This window comes from Protopterus annectens, chromosome 9.part0, assembly GCF_019279795.1.
Source record: "Protopterus annectens isolate FY-2018-M chromosome 9.part0, PAN1.0, whole genome shotgun sequence".
NCBI lineage: Eukaryota > Metazoa > Chordata > Ceratodontiformes > Protopteridae > Protopterus > Protopterus annectens.
Genome location: NC_056743.1, coordinates 618,261,834 through 618,278,693, shown reverse-complemented (window position 1 = coordinate 618,278,693; position 16,860 = coordinate 618,261,834). Strand labels below are relative to the sequence as shown.

The 16,860-nt window shown below is 38.5% G+C and overlaps 1 protein-coding gene across 2 annotated transcripts in view; it reads left to right on the top strand.

The window, feature by feature from the left end:
• Positions 1-12,429, top strand: part of LOC122811370 (transmembrane protein 268-like) — a 469,464-nt gene extending 457,035 nt beyond the window's left edge. For both annotated transcript variants that reach the window (XM_044083169.1, XM_044083168.1), the window contains one exon: positions 11,009-12,429. In XM_044083169.1, coding sequence (XP_043939104.1) covers positions 11,009-11,167 — 159 coding nt within the window. In that variant the 3' untranslated portion in view covers positions 11,168-12,429. The remainder of the gene's footprint in view (positions 1-11,008) is intronic.
• The last annotated feature ends 4,431 nt before the right edge of the window (positions 12,430-16,860 follow it).

The window sequence follows — 16,860 nt, the reverse complement described above, 5'->3', positions numbered from 1 at the left end:
ATCAGTTGGGATAGAAAAGGAGACCTTTTTTGGCCCAGAAGAGCAGGCAGTTCATTTTGGCTGTCACTTTGTCTATGTGGAAATGGAAGTTTAGTGACTGATCAAGCCATAATCCAAGGTATTTGAAGGTGGAGATTATCTCTGTAGAACTGTTGTGTAAGTCAAAGATAGTTAAAGGTGCTTTGTGAATTTGCTGTAGAGTTCCCAAAAACATAGTTTTGGTATTGTTGGGTTTGAGAAATAGTTTATGGTTTAGGAGCCATTAGTAGAGTTCATGTAGGCCCAACTGGAGATGGCACTGAATATTGGTGTGAGAGTGACCTGATCTGTAAATGACCATGTCACCAGTAAAGAGGATAAGTGGGAGATGGAGAGGGTCACAAGGAAGTTTGTAAATGAGTGTGGAGAAGAGGACAGGGGCAAGAAAGGATCCTTTTGTCGCACCTTTGGGAATAGGTACAGATTCTGATTGGGAGGATTCTATTTTAACTCTGAAGTGAGTGTCAATGAGGAAGGTTTTAAATCAGGGAGTGCAGTCTGGGCTGATACCAATCTCAGTTAGTTTGTTTTGGAAAGGATAGTGGTTAATGAGGTTAAATGCCTTTGTCAGGTTTATAAATAGGGCACCTTTAAGGAGGCCACAATCAAAGTTTTGCAGGATGTCATCATTTAGGGACCAAAGTGCTGTCATGGTACTTTGTCCAGGGCAAAATCTATGCTATTTGGAGAAGAGCAGACAGTACTACTAGAAATGGGTCCACTACGAAATTTCAAAATATCACAATCTCAAAATTCATAAACTTGAGGCCAGAATCTCAAGATTGTGAAATCTTGAAACTAAGTAGTGAAGTAAAAAAGAAAACATGTGAAACCATGTTTTTGCAGGGGGCAAGCCCTCCTGCACCCCCCACACCTCCTACAATGTAAATATATTAACTCCAAGATCATGCTACAGTGAAGATAATTGTAATGTTCCCATTCCGCACTTTACACTGATGTGTATTACCATTCCCTTCACTGTAGCACAATCCAGGAGTAAGTATATTTAAGTTGCAAGAGGTGTGGGGGGTGCAGGGGGGGCTTGCCCCCCTGCAAAACATGGTTTTTACATGTGATCTTTTTTTTTTTTTTTTTTTTAGTTCACTTCTTAGTTTCGAGATTTCACAACCTCAAGATTCTAAACTCGAGTTTATGAATCTCGAGATTGTGGCATTTTGATATTTAATGAGAGGTATCTTTTGGGTTAGTTTTCTTTCTGGGGGGTTAATTAGAGCAGTTTTCCAAATCTGTGACATGATATTTTGTGTGAGACAAATATCTGTGTGAGAGGAAGATGTAGGTGATCTCTGTTTTGATGTATAAACCAGGGGTTTTTGTTGTCAGATGCAAGGGGGTGTCCATGGAAACATTTTCAAGTATGATAGAGACTTATATGGGATATATGCATTTGAAGTGGAAAAAGGGAGTGAATGGTGGTGAGTTCGACAGTGCATGAGCTGTGGGAGGTGTGGAGATTGCTGATGAGAAATTGCTAAATTATTTAAAGAAGTCTTCTGGAGAAAGTTTTGTTGTACCACACTGAATGGTGTCTGTAGATGAGGTATCATGAGGAGGTTTTCTTCTGTAAGAAGATTATCCTGTTTCCAAAAGTGTTTGGGGAATGTAAGAGGATAATTTGTTTCTTTGTTTAGAGATTGTGTTTTTGCCTTCTGATGGACTTCTTGGCTAGGTTATGTAAGACTATAAAGAAGGTGTGGTTGTCAGTTATGGGGAGTTGTTTCCATTTTTGCTATGCCTAATTTGTTAGGGTTAGCAGATGTTTGTAATCTCTTTATTTGTAAAGATTTAAAACTATGTTGTAAATATATAATTATTCTTAACACCAGACCTACTAAATTACCTATATGAATAGAATAAACAAACCTTGTCCTTGGCTCAGATAGTAAATAAGAAAGTAAATAATAGTTACCAGGTATGTGGTCTAGGAGACAAATGAGGAGCCTAGCCCAGTTTCCCAATTGCCACAAAGCACTGTCTGATTAAGCGACTTGCTTAAGGTCACACAATAGGCAAATGGAGGCCAAGGGAATCAAACCTCGTAACACATGAAGCAGCTCATTGTCAGCTCATAGCCCTAATGCACTTTGCTAACTACCTGTTTCTTAAGTTTTTGTTTGTATGTTTTTTGCACCTGAATACAAATTAGGGACATCTTAGTAATAGTCTTAGCTTGATATGTTTTTAATTAAACTACTATAGTAATTCACATTCATATTTGTAGCAGTAGGTTGCTTTATTATTTTTTCTTTCTTTTGGACTCTGTGATGGGCTTCTACTTACTGATGTCAGTCCAGCATTTGAACATGCCCAGGTTGAGAGGTAGCATTAATCCTGAACCAGTGCATCTGGAACCTTGGCATGACACTATTTAAAGCTAATATAAGGTCATGGTATCTTCACTTCTTGTTATATCTCACCTGATTTCATTTTGATCTTTTTTCCCAGTTGGTATGAATTTAAGAATATTACTGTTTTCTTCCAACATGGGCCAAATAGTCGCTTTTATTACAGAGTTGGTAATTCCTTGATGTGTAGTGAAGTCCCCAGCTATTCCAGTTAACAAGAGTAAATGTGGACAGATTGCATCATAGCACTTTCATTTGCACAGAATTTAATTCTTGTATTTAAGTGCAGCACAAGATACGAATTATTGTGTTCATTATGATAACAAAATTAAAAGATTTAAGACCACAGATTCTCTATCCCACTAGAAAGCATTCCCCCTCTTGCTTTATCTAAGGAAGATATGAGGCACCCATCAATATTTTCAAGTCCACTGCTAAATTCACAGTGTTTAATTGGGTAATGTAGCAAATATCCATGTGGTAATAGTGTTCTGTCCATTATAAAGCAGAAGTTTCTGCCCTGTTAAGTTATTTCTACAGTGGAGACTTGCAGTCTCCACTGCTAAATTCACAGTGCCCAAGTGGGTGATGGAGCAATTAGCCATGCAGAAATAGTGTTCTACCTCCGCTAAACAATTCTGCCGTTTAATTATTTCTGCTTTGTAAATATTCAGTGTTCAGTGCTAAATTCACACTGCACAAGTATGTGAAACAACATAAAACATGCAGTAATAGTGTTCTGCTATATCTAAAGCAAAGACTTCTGCCCCGCTATTTTTTTCTGCCTTGGAGATGCACACTGCATGTGTAAGAACCTACAGACATTCCTAAGCTATTATAGCTGTTAACTCAGAAGTAAACAGGCTTTCACAATTATTGTTAGGGTCATAGGAAATTACTTGGCATGCTGTCCAGGAGACCATTAAGGAGCCTAACCCAATTGCTCCAAAGCACTGTCTGGTAAAGTGACATGATTAAGGTCACACAGTAGGCAAGTGAAGACTGGGAAAATCAAACTCTGTACCACAAGAAGAAGCTGATTAACTGCTGATAGACTTAATCCTCTGCACTAAATGCATTATGCTACCTTGTGCCTTCCCAATACTCTCTAGATGGTTCACCTTCAATAACTTCCCCTTATGCCCTTTCACAAGGAATCCCCTCTTGCTCCATTAAGTCTCCTAATTTTCAGTTAGAAGCATATGTCAAAATCTGTCTACTGTGTTTCCTGCTTGATCCTTCCACCTGCTGTTCTCCCACACTGCTCTATTTTATATAATTTTATATAGGTAGTATTCTTGCTCCTTAACTATACAACTGCAGTAACTTCTACTCACAAGACCTAGCACAGTTCATTCCTGCCTGTTCAAATCTACCTGCTTTTCCCAAGATATATTTTTGCTCCTTGCCCCACAGGCATTGTGATCTCTCAGTTGAACTCTCCTCTCTAATTTAAAATAAAAATCTCTTTTTCAAGTTGAAATAAAAATAAGACCACATCACTTTAGAGGCTGTCTTACCTCTGTTTTCCTGCTCAGTGGCACAGTGTATTTGCAGACTAGTAGACTCTCACTGCTCACCCCCTGTCCCCATCTCCAGCTTATGTGGGTTATGTCCTTTGCAGCTAATCATACCATTCTCCAGACAGTCACATAATACTTGAAACGCATCTTTCAGCACACTGCAGCCTTTCCTTCACCATTCCCACTACCTACAATCTGATGCACTAATCCACACCACCACACTACCATACAGCGAACTTTACTGAAAAGCACTACTTTCACCTCACACTGTTGCTATCTGAACTGAAGTCCTACTACTTCTGCAACCCACTCTATCTCCTTCCTTCTTCAAACTCAACCCTCATCTAAAGACACAACATGTTCTTTCATCTTCAATTGTTCCATCTACTACTACTCCCTGCAACAGTCCACCAAAAATAATAAAACATTTGTTACTAAACACTCTACTATCTCCAAATTTCTCAAATGCATACCACTTCGTAGACACTTACTTACATGTTGGACAGAAAAACTGAAGCTCCTACCAGTAATAAATACACAAGCCCTGTCCTTACCCCAGACCCTCTGTCATTCTCAGTACTACTGTCACTAAATATTTTACTGTACTACAACTCACTACTGCGGCCGTCACCACTATGTTAGCCCCACGTCCAAAAACCTGCTGTAGGTGAAGTTGTGTTCCCTTAAATTGCCATTAGGTGTGTGTGTGTGTGTGTGTCTGTGTGAGTGAGTGAGTATATTCATCCTGCAGTGCATTGGCACTCCATTCAGGTTAGTTCCTTTATTTTACACAAAGTGAGTGTCGGATAGGCTCCAGCTCCCTTGTAGTTCTGAAATGTATTCTATGGGTAATCAAAGAATGAATAAAGAAAGATCACTCATAAATAATTATCATCAATCTTACAGTGTTCTTATTAGAAGTATATATTTTGTCTGGCAGTTGATGGAGAGCCTGTGATCCAGTAGCCCAGGGTTTGACTCTGTCAGCCTCCATTGCCTAACTGTGTTACCCTGAGCAAGTCATTAACCCAGACAGCACTCCTGAGCTGAGTCTGAAAAAAGTCTATGGAGAGCAGTGCTCAATCTTTGTAAACAATCACAAATAAAATAAACTACAGTACTGTGGTTTTTATTGTTACAGCAATATTTGCATTATTTGACTACTGAAAAAATCAGACTAGATAAAGAACTAACACTAGTGAGCAGAGGTCCATTTCTCTTACTTGTGCAAGGTTCTCTCAAAGATATAGTTCATACACACTTAATAGGGTATTGTTCTGTGATGATCTTAAGAAGCCTTCATTCCCAGTTGTGTACAAATAATCCCCCAGAGATGGGCAGAACAAGGACATTTTGGCATATTTATTTATTGCCTCTGTCCACAGAGGGATGAATGCTGAATCTGGGGTGAATTTGTGGTTTCCTGTCCATTCATCTAACTATAGACTAAGCGAAGCACTTTGTTTTATGTGGAGTAGAAGACTGTTCCATAAAATAGTATTCTCAGTGATACACACCTGTATCTCCAACATGTTCTATTTATTTTGCAGAAGAGATTGAGATCCCATGAGTTGGTGTTCATACTACCACTGAACTTGCAAATGTGTAATAAAGATGACCAGATAGGGTCTGCTGAGGCTCTGTACATGAGACAGAGGTTGCCTTTTAGTAGACTGTAAGATACCAAGAAGAGGTACAAGGATTTCAGACATTCTACATAGCTTTTGTGATTTAGGGCCTTGATTTTTTTAGTGGGATAGCATAGTGTTCACTCCATTTCTGACAAGTACATATAGAAGAGGGCATTATATGCAATAATCAGCTTAATGAGAGCAGAGCACAGTGGAATAATTAGATTCCTGGACCTGGACACTATACAGTGTGATATAAGCTGTTCAGTGAAAAGACTCTCTTACAGTAGTGGATATGTCATGATCAAAGAACAGTTCATTGTCAACACAGGTTCCCAGATACCTGACTATGGGATCAAGTTTTAGAGGTGTGTTGTCAATGTCATGGTTGCAAGACAAGTCATGCTTACCAAAGGCTATGATTATACATTTCTTGGCATTTAGTTTTACTTCATGTTTTTGTCAGCAGTTATTTGTTTGTAAAAGGCCTGTAGACAGTGTTGGCATCCTCTGGGGAGTTTATGATGGCACCAAGTTTACAGTTATCTGTAGACTTGGTTAGTCATGAACCCTTAACATTTGCTTTGACCTCTTAGAATAAATGTCAAATAAGTGGCCCAAGGATTGAACCATGAGGTATACCACTAATGACAGATCTTTTGAAGGAGGTAGAGCCAGCCATAATAATTTCATTGGTTCTGTTTGTGAGCCAATTTCCTATCCAAAAAGTTGCAAAGAGATTTACCTTTAGCTGGAAGAGTTTAGCTATAATATCTGAGTGAGGGATAGTGTCAAATGCCCTTGTAAAGTATAGCTATGCAGTGTGTACTAATTTTCCTTCAGCCATTGCTTCAGTAACCTTATTAAAGAAATCAAACAGGTTATGTACGTAGGATCTGCCATTGACGGATCCAAACTGGCTTCACTTTAGAGTTTATTGGTTGCCTATGTCCTTATTTATTAACTCTACAATGATCCTTTCTATAACCTTAGAGATAAGGCTCGTCAGACTTATCGGTCTATAATTGTCAGTCTGTTGACACCCTAGCTTTTTGCAAGAGGACGACTGTTGCTGTCATCCATTCATTTTGCACAAAGCCTATTTGGGGGCTGATATTGAATAACCTCTGTAGGAGGTCTGACAAGTCACATGCAAGGCTATCTAGTAAGCAGCTTAGTATGTTATCAGGACCATAGATGTAGTGTTCTTGGCTTTAATAGTGCCTTGATGATTTGTTCGTGTGATACTTTAAGGGAGAGTAGATGCAGGTATGAGATCTGGGAATGTAGGAGGGGAGAGTCTATGTGTCAGTCTGTAAATTAGCTATGTCCTCTGTGTCTGAGTATGTGATATCCTTTATCATTAGTTCTGTACAGTGCTGGCCATTGTTTCTGACATTTTTAACATAGTTAAGGAAGGCTGTGTGGTTATCCTTCTCCTGGGTTGCTATTTTTACCTCATATCTGGCTTTAGTTGATTTGATCAGGGTCATGAGAGTTATTGGCATCTTGAAATTTAAATTTATTTTTACATGCATCATTTTCTTTTCTTTTTTAAGTTAGGGCTACAATATAAGGGTTTAATTATAAATTTGGCATTATTTTTACTATTGAGTGTGACAGATGTTAATGTTCAGTGTTATTAAAAAAACAACTCAAGAACCCCTGTATGGGCTATCTTAGAGGTTGCTTACAGATAATTTAATAAAGATGTTTCTTGTTAAAAAATATAATTTATAACTTAGACAATCATACATTTATAGAAATGAAAACAAGCCATATTTTTAGTTGCAAACCACTTATAATCTTCCAGTCATTGTCAAACATCACACAGCTCATTCAAATCCTGCTTTCTTTTAAACCTCATTCCTTCTCCAAAACATTATTCTGCATGTTTTATTCCCACAATTCCCATTTTTTATGTAATTTGCTCATACCTCTTTCTGAAGATGATGATGTGTCCATGCAACTATTTACACATACAAAGAATTTGGAGGTAAAGAATTATGCAGAGGCAGTGGAGTCATCAAGACTGAATGGGCTTTTGAATTTAGCCAGATCATCGTTCGGTTTTAGTACATTAGTCTTGACATAATCTTTGAATAGTGAAATACTAGAAGATGCTTCCAGCTTTATTTTAAGGTAAATGCAAATGATTTCTCCATGGAGCAAGTAACAATTGGTTGGAAGCAAAGCTTTATCCATATTGATAAGGACTAAATCCAGGATTTTATCTCCCCTGATTGGGGCGCAGGCTAGCTGGTCCAGAAAGTGTGTATTAATGAAGTACAGAAATTTCTGGGCTTACATTTTAGAGGATGTATAAGTCTCTCAGTTAATGCCAGGGTAGTTGAAATCTCCTAGGAGTTAGCCATGTTATTATTCAGTTTTAGTAGATTAGCCTTGGCATAATTTCTGAATACTAAGGTATTGGAAAATGCTTTCAGCTTTAATCTTAAGGAAGATGTGAATGATTTGTGGCCCAATTTGACCAGGAAGAAAGTATCACTGCAGCAGGTTATTGCACTTTCCTCCCAGCAGATGGCCTAGAACATTCCTGGCACACTTCTTTAAAGTCCTCATTGCAGGCATGCAAGGTCATCAGTGTGACAGTATAAGTCTTTAGTTCATAATAAGACCAGGATTGTTAATAGCTTGCACATGGGTACTTTATCTGGCCTGTAATCAAGTAGTATAATGCCTCTTTGGCAGTTATTTTGAAGGGTTTAAGGTGTGAAGGGATACTTTGGTAGGTTCGGAAACATAAGTATGTCAGTAGTTGCTGACAGCAGAATCAGATGAGGAACATTTCCAAACTGAAGCCTGTGTGGTAATCATCAGTTGGATATATGGGACTCCTACAGAATTTCCACATGAGTGACTCAAGTAGAAGTGTAACTCTGAGGTTTATTCACTAAGAAAACAGTGCCCCTTGAAGAACTGCAAAACACAGCTGAGTCCCCATGTTATCGTCACAGCACAGATGTCTCTGATTAAGCATATAGTTTGGTTTTGCTTTTTCCTTAGCAATTTTTTATGTTGGGATTTCCTTCACTTTATTGAGGACTGACTGACTGTGTTTTAACTGCCCAAATACAGCTGATCGATTTTTTTACAGTTTATTGTGTATTGAAGAGTAGATAGTTAGCCAGTGTGTGATCACTCTGTTTGAGACCCCAGTGAGTGTTAGTGAGGAGTTTATACTTACCTTACTGACATGCAGCTGGGGGTTATTATTTATGGATTGTAGGGGTGGTATGTTGTCAGTCAGTTGTGATCAAGCAGTAGTTTTCTGAGTAAGTATATGTGAAGCATTCTGAGATTGCTGCCCAGTAGCTTGCTAATGATAAGCAAGTAACAGTGGACAAACAGTCCTTGTTCAGTGACTTACAAATCTTTTATTAACCCTGTAGTTTGCTTTCTTCTTAACACAATGTTTTGGGTTAGTGCTTAGCAACCCATGAATGATAAGCAAGGAGAAAATGGACTACTCCTATTTTATTGCTCATTGACAACTTGTGGCTCATCTGTTCTTTAATTTCAGAGCAGGTCAGAATAAGGTGTGAGAGGATGGGCAAATGTGAGAATGGAGGAATAGTGACTGGCCTTAGATGGAAACTATATGGAAAACACACACACACACACACACACACACACACCATAACAATCATGATCTGTAATCTGTAATCCTTTTGAGGTGTACAGAACACTTGGCTGATTTGATAAAATGTGACCATCTCTTGATGACTCCTAGTTTAGTGTCTTAAAAGTACTGCATGAGCACATTAAAAGGAGGGGTTGTCTTAACATTCTGAGAATGTCTTCTTGTTTTGTGCATGTCAGAGAGATTTAGCTATGGGTGATGATGAGATCAGTATGATGAAAGTGTCAGCAAAATTATCCCCATACCTCCAAGTAGGAAGCTGTACCCTTTCCGTACTAAAAATATACCTCTGTCATTCTCAGAAAGCTGCTTCCCATATGCCCCCACCCACCCAATACATTGACAAGTGAACAACAGTATAATAGTAGCACTTGTCTTGCTACCAGCACCATCTGCTGATTAAGTCAAAATAGATGAGTGCAGGTTGAACCTTGATCACATGCACATTCATCCTGTTCAGTTAGTAGCTTGTCGTAGTGGTAAGAGGATAGTTATTTTCTCAAATGCTGAGTGAATTGCCACTGCTCTTTCTCACAAAGTGTCACCTTTTCATAGTCAGATAGCTTTGGCTTCCTAGATCACTCTCCATACTGTCTACCACCAAAGGCTGTGTTGCAGCTTCTGGCCACCTCCAAAGTGCAAAGGGATGGCGCCCTAATAGTAGTACCAGTAGCCCATGTTTAAGTAGTAGGCCTAGTGTTGGTGGATCTGGCTGAAGAATGTAAAAGTGACTAGCCAGTGCGCACCACCTCTGTGGTGTGGCAATGCAAAGGGACTCTAGGGATCACTCTTGTCAAATACCAAGGGAATACTTTCTCAGATTTAAGGAGTCCAGGATAATGCAAATATGCAAGTGCAGTGATGCATGGAGACTCCCATATTAGGGGTCACTCTTGTCAAATGCCAAGGGAGTACTTTCCCAGGTTTAAGTAATCATGGGATAAAGCAGATATGCAAGTGGAAGCCCTATAGCACAGTGCATGTAAAGACCGTCATAGACAGCACTGTGTGCCGTGGTCCAAACTTGTAATGGGGGATGTTAGGTGCATATAAAAAAGTTGTTAGCAGGCATATATGACAGTAAAATGGAAACAGACTCTTACTTCCCATTGTATTGTAATAAGATAGAGTTACCAGAAAGGGATGCCCCATGGAAAGTAGAGTCCCCCCAAGAAAAAGGGGTACACGATTCCACTCCTGAAAGTCTACATATGTTGAGGAATTTGGTAAAAGATTTGAAAATAATGTTTTACTCCTTCTTGTTTTGTTTCCCTAGTTCCCGGTTTCTATTGTGGTTTTTTTTTGTTCACCGCAGTTTTGAAGTATTGTAGCAGTTTGCATATGCAATATTTCTAGAAGGCATTCAATTATGTCAGCAGTTCTAAAGAAAATGATACCACTGCATCTTATGCAAATGTCTACTGTCAGCAGTGCACAGTGCAGTTTTAAGCTGCTTTCTAATTGCAGTACAGCTTGTCAAAAATTTCAGAACATATAGTTGGTATAAAGTAAAACATAAAGAAACTAAAACATTAAATATGTATCTCTGGAGTAAATTAAAGTAATTTATCATTTGCATTTTTGGTTAGCTTTCAATAATTTTAAATATGAGGTTGTAATTCCCCCAAACTGCCAATTGCATGATAATGAAGTTATCACAGTCTACATACCATAAGAATCCAGATCAGCTACTGGTAGATGACAAATGTAAATGGTTAGACAGATCTGTTACTTTTCAACTGCTTAATGATTTATTTACTGTGTTTAACTTGCTTGCTGTTGCAGGACATGGCTTACCAGCTGTTGGCCATTCATGCAGGACTATATGTGAAGCTTCTTTTGACCTGCCGGCTTCCATTCAGCTCTTCATCTCGCCATGCCAAGGAGGCTTGTGTGCCTTGCTTGTGCCAGTATATTGAGAACGCTCATTATTCTGCATCCTGAGTTGGTATTGCCTGAGAACAGAGTCGACAGAGTTTTGTTGCAACAGACCAAGCTTGCTGTCAGAGATTCCATTTCCTGTTGTCACATGATCCTGAGTGACCTAGGAGTTAATTAAGAGATGCACTTTATAAATGCAGAAGTGATATAAGTGACATTTACAGGTGACTGTCCATTGGAAACAGAATATGCTATTTTGTAGTGATTTTACAGTCAAACATTTTCTGCTTTTTTCTTCTTGGATTATGTATATCTCACAGTGTTGTTGCTCCCTCTAAGGAAGTAAGAGGGACTTTAACTAACTACTGCTATTTGCACTCCAAAAGTCAGCAAAACTACAGGAAAAGAAAAGAAAAATCAGAAGTCATATTGCAGTATGTAGACTTGCTGACTTCTTTATTCCTAAACTCAGGGTAGCTTGCATTCTGAGTTGCAAAACTGACACGCAAAACACGACCCCTTTTCTTGTATACATGCACACAGACACAGAGTCATACAGTCGCAAACTCATAGGTCAAGTAAACTGTTTGAAGGGAGATCTTTGCAGACCAGTACCCTTGGTTTGCCATAATCTAATTGATTTGACAAATGAACTGCACACTCCACAATTGCACAACACAAATTCTGACTTTGGAACTTCTTTCAGGGCATGTTCATATGTAGACTTTGGAGAATTATCTCCTAAGCCCATGCGAGCAGTAGCATACCAGATACAATGCTAAAAATGCAGTAGTTATCTACTGTGACTGACATTTAAATTGAACTGGGAATTTTTTTTCACTATTTTGTGTACCCCCCCCCCCCCACACACACACACACACACACACACACACACTCAATCATTACCAGCAACTTCAGAAAGCACTTTAGATCAAACTCTGAAAAGTCAAAAGTGAAAGTGTTACCTCCTTCAGAGAAGATGCTTTAATCCTTCCTCATTCTTCATCTGGGGAGATGTGTACACTAAAACAAGTAGTAATGTGTCTTAGAGGGTATTAGTACCTCAGGCTTTAAAGATAAATTTGTATTTTTTAGAAGGTATTCTTGCAAAAAAATATTTTTTGGTCTTTACATGGTCTCTTTCAGTTTGAAAATTAAAAAAAATGTTTATGCAAATAGTTGCCTTCAGATGACATATTTTGTAGTGTCTTTTCCAAAAATACAAGCAAAATATTGAAAATTGTTGCCTTTGTACTTTGCATGTGAATCATGAATTCCTGTTTATCTAAAATGTTAAAATATACATCACTGGTTGGTATACTGGATCAACATCTGGACTTCTATTTGTATTTTTACGTAGCTAGATGCAGGAATGGACTTTGTGAGTCAGAGGTCCCTATGATGAAAGAGTTGGGGCACATAGTGATCATTAACTGTTCCTTGGATGAGAAACAAGATGGTCCAGCACAAGGAAGACCTGTAGTGGAGACAGGATCCTGAGTTTTGGCCAAGTCATAATTAAATGAGTGAAAGTGTATACGTCTTCAGGTCAGAATAGGTGAATTCTCGAGATTGCTGCATACCTTACCCTCTTCAAACTGCTAGTAGGGGAAAAGTGAAAAAATGCAGTCCAGTAGCCAGGAAAAGGTGGAAAGGAGCAACCCTTTACATACTGTGTCTCCTCCTTAGTTGTGAGCATAGATTTACAACCTTATAGTGGCTCCTGGCAGAGGCAGGAATTTAGAGAGAAACAGGTATGCATCCAGCATATGGAATGCAAAGTCCTCTCAGAAAGTGGACAAAGACCTCCACTGAACAAGTGTTTGCAGCTGCATATGAGGTCACTTCATGTTGCCCCAAACTAGTGTTATACCTCCTAAATGTCCTGAATTTCTCAGCAGAATGTCCAGATTTTTGCCTCATATTTTTGGTCTGCTCCTAATAAAATTTGTGGTTCTCTGGCAAATCGAGTATTGAAGTCAGTAAATAGTGACAGACATTTGAGTTTCAGACTTTTATATCCTTCAAAAGATGCATGCTAACACAACACCTTTTATTCAGTTTATAAGTGCGATATTTAAAATTAGTCTGTATTTTTAGGCCTTTGTCCTCCCATTATTTTTGGCTTTGTCCAGATTTCTTGTGCTAAGAGGTTGAGAGGTATGGCCCGTACCTAAAGGGGCAGCACGGATTCAGAAGAATCACAAGCAGGATCTGCCATGGACTAAAACTAGGCAATTTAGCAAATAAGAACTACAAAGCAAAAGCAAAAAACAGACATAAATGTTGCACTATAGGCTAATGCTGAAGAACTAAAAAAAGTTATATGTGTAACAATGTGTTCCTTGCATGCAGATAAAATACTCATGTTAGTTTGTTAGTTTTAGATGAGTAAATATAATTCCACTTTAATTTCATATATCTGCAGTTCAGCTTTATTTTGAATTTATACTACATGGCTTTATCTTGTGTGGAGAAGCTTCTTATGTGGGCCTGTATAGTTTTCTTATTAAGAATGTGTAAGAGGAAAGCTCTTCTCTTTTAGGCCTTTGTTGAATGCTAATTCTCTGTGTAGGACATACCGTCTCCATATGTTAAAGCACCTTTAGAATGTGGAAGAGTGCTGGCTGTGTGTGCCACAAGTATTTCCCATGGTGCAGGATGGGTCTTTTTTTTTTCTTGCATGACTCAGTACATTATCTATGTAGTGTAGTCTCTACCAGGATTTTACACAAGTAGCTCAGTTTTGCTGAATCTCTTTTTAATGCAGTATCATCCCTCTGTGATGCTTAGTCCATTTATTGTGTGGCACAGGCTAATTGTTTTGTAGTTATGCTTGTTTTCTGCAAAGTGCCCAATTGTCCTCTGTGTTGTACAATGCTTTCCATGTGAGGCAGATCCTTTTTTATATAGTGCATATCTGTTATCGTTGTGACTTAACCTATTCCTACTGTAGCATAGCAGCCCCTTTATGTGATGAAGTAGCCCCTCTCCTCCTGTATAAGAGTGATCATTTTGCCTCTGTGGTGCAGTCTTTTGTCTGTATAATGTGACCCCCTTTTTAATATGACATGGTCTTTTCTCTGTATGACATAGTGTCTCTCTTGTATGATATGGCATCTTGTAAGTGTGGTGTCAACCCTTTCTTCATTTTAGGCAACCTCTTTCCTGTATGACATGGCATGTTCCATGTTTGATGAGGACCCTTTCCTGTGGTGCAAGCTGACTTTGTTATTAACACTACTGCCTACATGTGTAATACCATCCTTTATGTGGGTAGTACAGTATTTTTCCTATGTGATGTAGTATTTTGTCTATATGGCAGTCTCTCTGCCCTCTGTGGAGCAAACAGTTCTGTCTGTGACAGAGCCCATTCTTTCTGTGACATTGTCCCTGTGTACTACACAGCTTTCTAATGCCACAGAACCATTTCCTGTTATGCACTTTCCCCCATTCATTGTAACATATCTCCTTCCCTATATGTAACAGTACTTCTCTGCATGGCACAATGGCATACTGTGCAGATATGACCCTTCGCGCATAATAGGTCCTTCCCTTTGTGACCTTAAACTTTTTATGTACAGTATAGCTCTCTCTGCCTTATAAGACATTGCTTCATTGCTGTGTGGCAAAGTCTTTTCTGCATGGCACCTCCCCACCCTCTGTGCACACCCCTTCTGTACATTAAATAGTTCTCTGCCTTTGTGCCACAGCTGTTTGTGTGTGTTGCACTTTTTCCTGTCAGATATACCCCTTCTTTATGTGTCTCAGGCATTTTCTTAAGTGTCGCAACCTCATGTATGTGTGGCACTGTCCCTTCCCTATACAACAGACATTTTATGTTAAAAGACTCATTCCTTTCTGTGTGTGGCATGGGCATTCTCCTTTTCTGGTGTGGTGTGGCCCCCCTTCTGTTTGTGGCACAGCTCGTTTGGAATAACACATCCCAGTGCAGCACAACCCCTTTCCTGTTTTTGTCAGACATGACACACTTTTTCTGTGTGTGGAGAAACACCTTATTTTTTATGCTGGATAACTAAGTCTTCATTCCTTGTATAGGACAGGTGAAGTAGCATGATAACAACTTCTCTGTGGAGCACTCCCTTACCTGTACAGGGCATGTCTTTCTTCCTACTTTGCTTCTCCTAGACAGTATTTTTGATGTGCATAGTAATTGTGTGTGTGTCCAACTGCCTATATGTGTATGTGTGCATAGTACGTATGTTGTTCATATTCTTGGTTACTTTCTCTAAATGCTTAGGTTTTTACATATTTTGACAGGAATGGATCCCATTCTTAAGTCAAGGCATAATTAAAGTTTGTGAACTCAGTTTTGCTGCAATCTTTGGCATTTGATACGAGCACTGTTTTCAGCACCCGCAATGTAACCAGAAGTACCTTTTGTTGCAGTTCATAAGGAATTATTTTTATCAGCAACATATTTAGATATGTTTGAAGATTGTTTTTGTATTAGTCAAGTTGCTACAACTACAACTGGAAGTGTCTGTGTATCCTTATTCTGCATTGCTCTAGTTTCTGTTTACAAGTCCTGATATTTTACAAATTTATGTCTTTCAGTTCATAAGACACTCTAGTCACTGGGTGCAGCAATTTTAATAATCATATCTATTTCTGTCTTTTTTCCCTTGGCCTACAATATCCAGTCTGTTTACCTCTACCTTCTTAACTGCTGGTGCGGGGTGGTCCCATGTAGTCATTACTTCAGCATTTTCAACAGTCCCTTGCAGTTCATGTTTCCAAAGTCTCAAGCTGTCTCAATGTTGTAATGTCTACAAAGCTTCTAGTGTAACAACCTTGCCACATTGTTATGTCTTTCAGTATGGAAACTTTCAGCCATGAGTATATCAAACCCTGCAACAAGATGTATTAACTGTTTCTAGTTATGTACTGCAAAACCTACATTTGTCAGTATCTCCTGCCTTTTCTGTAGAGTTTATGAACTGACTAGTACGTAATTCACTATCTTGAGCTGCCAATACTAACCTTTCATATTTTGATTTAAATTTACCATGTCTAAGCCATTTGCACAACAACTCTTAGTCAACACATGCCTGTTCCAGCAATATATATATATATATATATATAAAAAGATGTGTGATGACAATCTGAATGATAGTGAAGTTTATGTAAAAACTAATTTGTCTTATTATAAGAAGGCAGAACATATAATGAACTACTACTGAAAGGATTTAGACTAGATTATTTTTTCAAAAGAAGATGTAGAAAAAATGTTTGAATCTAGCAAAAGTAGTATTGCTAGATGATATTGCCTTCCTAAAACACACAAAAGGTTATCTGTCCCTCCAGTATGACCTATTGTGGCTCTCCAGTATGACCTATTGTGGCTGCTATTAATTATATCTCCCATAAAACCAGCTGTGAAGTTAGATTCTTATGTTAGAGACTCCTTTGATTTTTCTTGAAAAAATAAAAACTATTGTATGGAAAGAGAGTAATTATTGGCTGGTAATGGACGTGAAGAGTTTGTACACAAATATTAGCCATCAATTGTGCCTAGAGTCAGTTAAATATTTTTTAGGACACAGCCCAATGACTAGTTATATAGTTGAATTGTTACAATTTTGTTTAGAACAATATTATTTTGAATTTAATGGACAGATTTTTCATCAAATAAAAGGAACAGCGATGGGGGCATCTTTTGCCCCCATGTATGCAAACGTGTTCATGGGCCTGTTTGACCAAACATATTTAAGTAGAATGGAATTTTTTAAGAA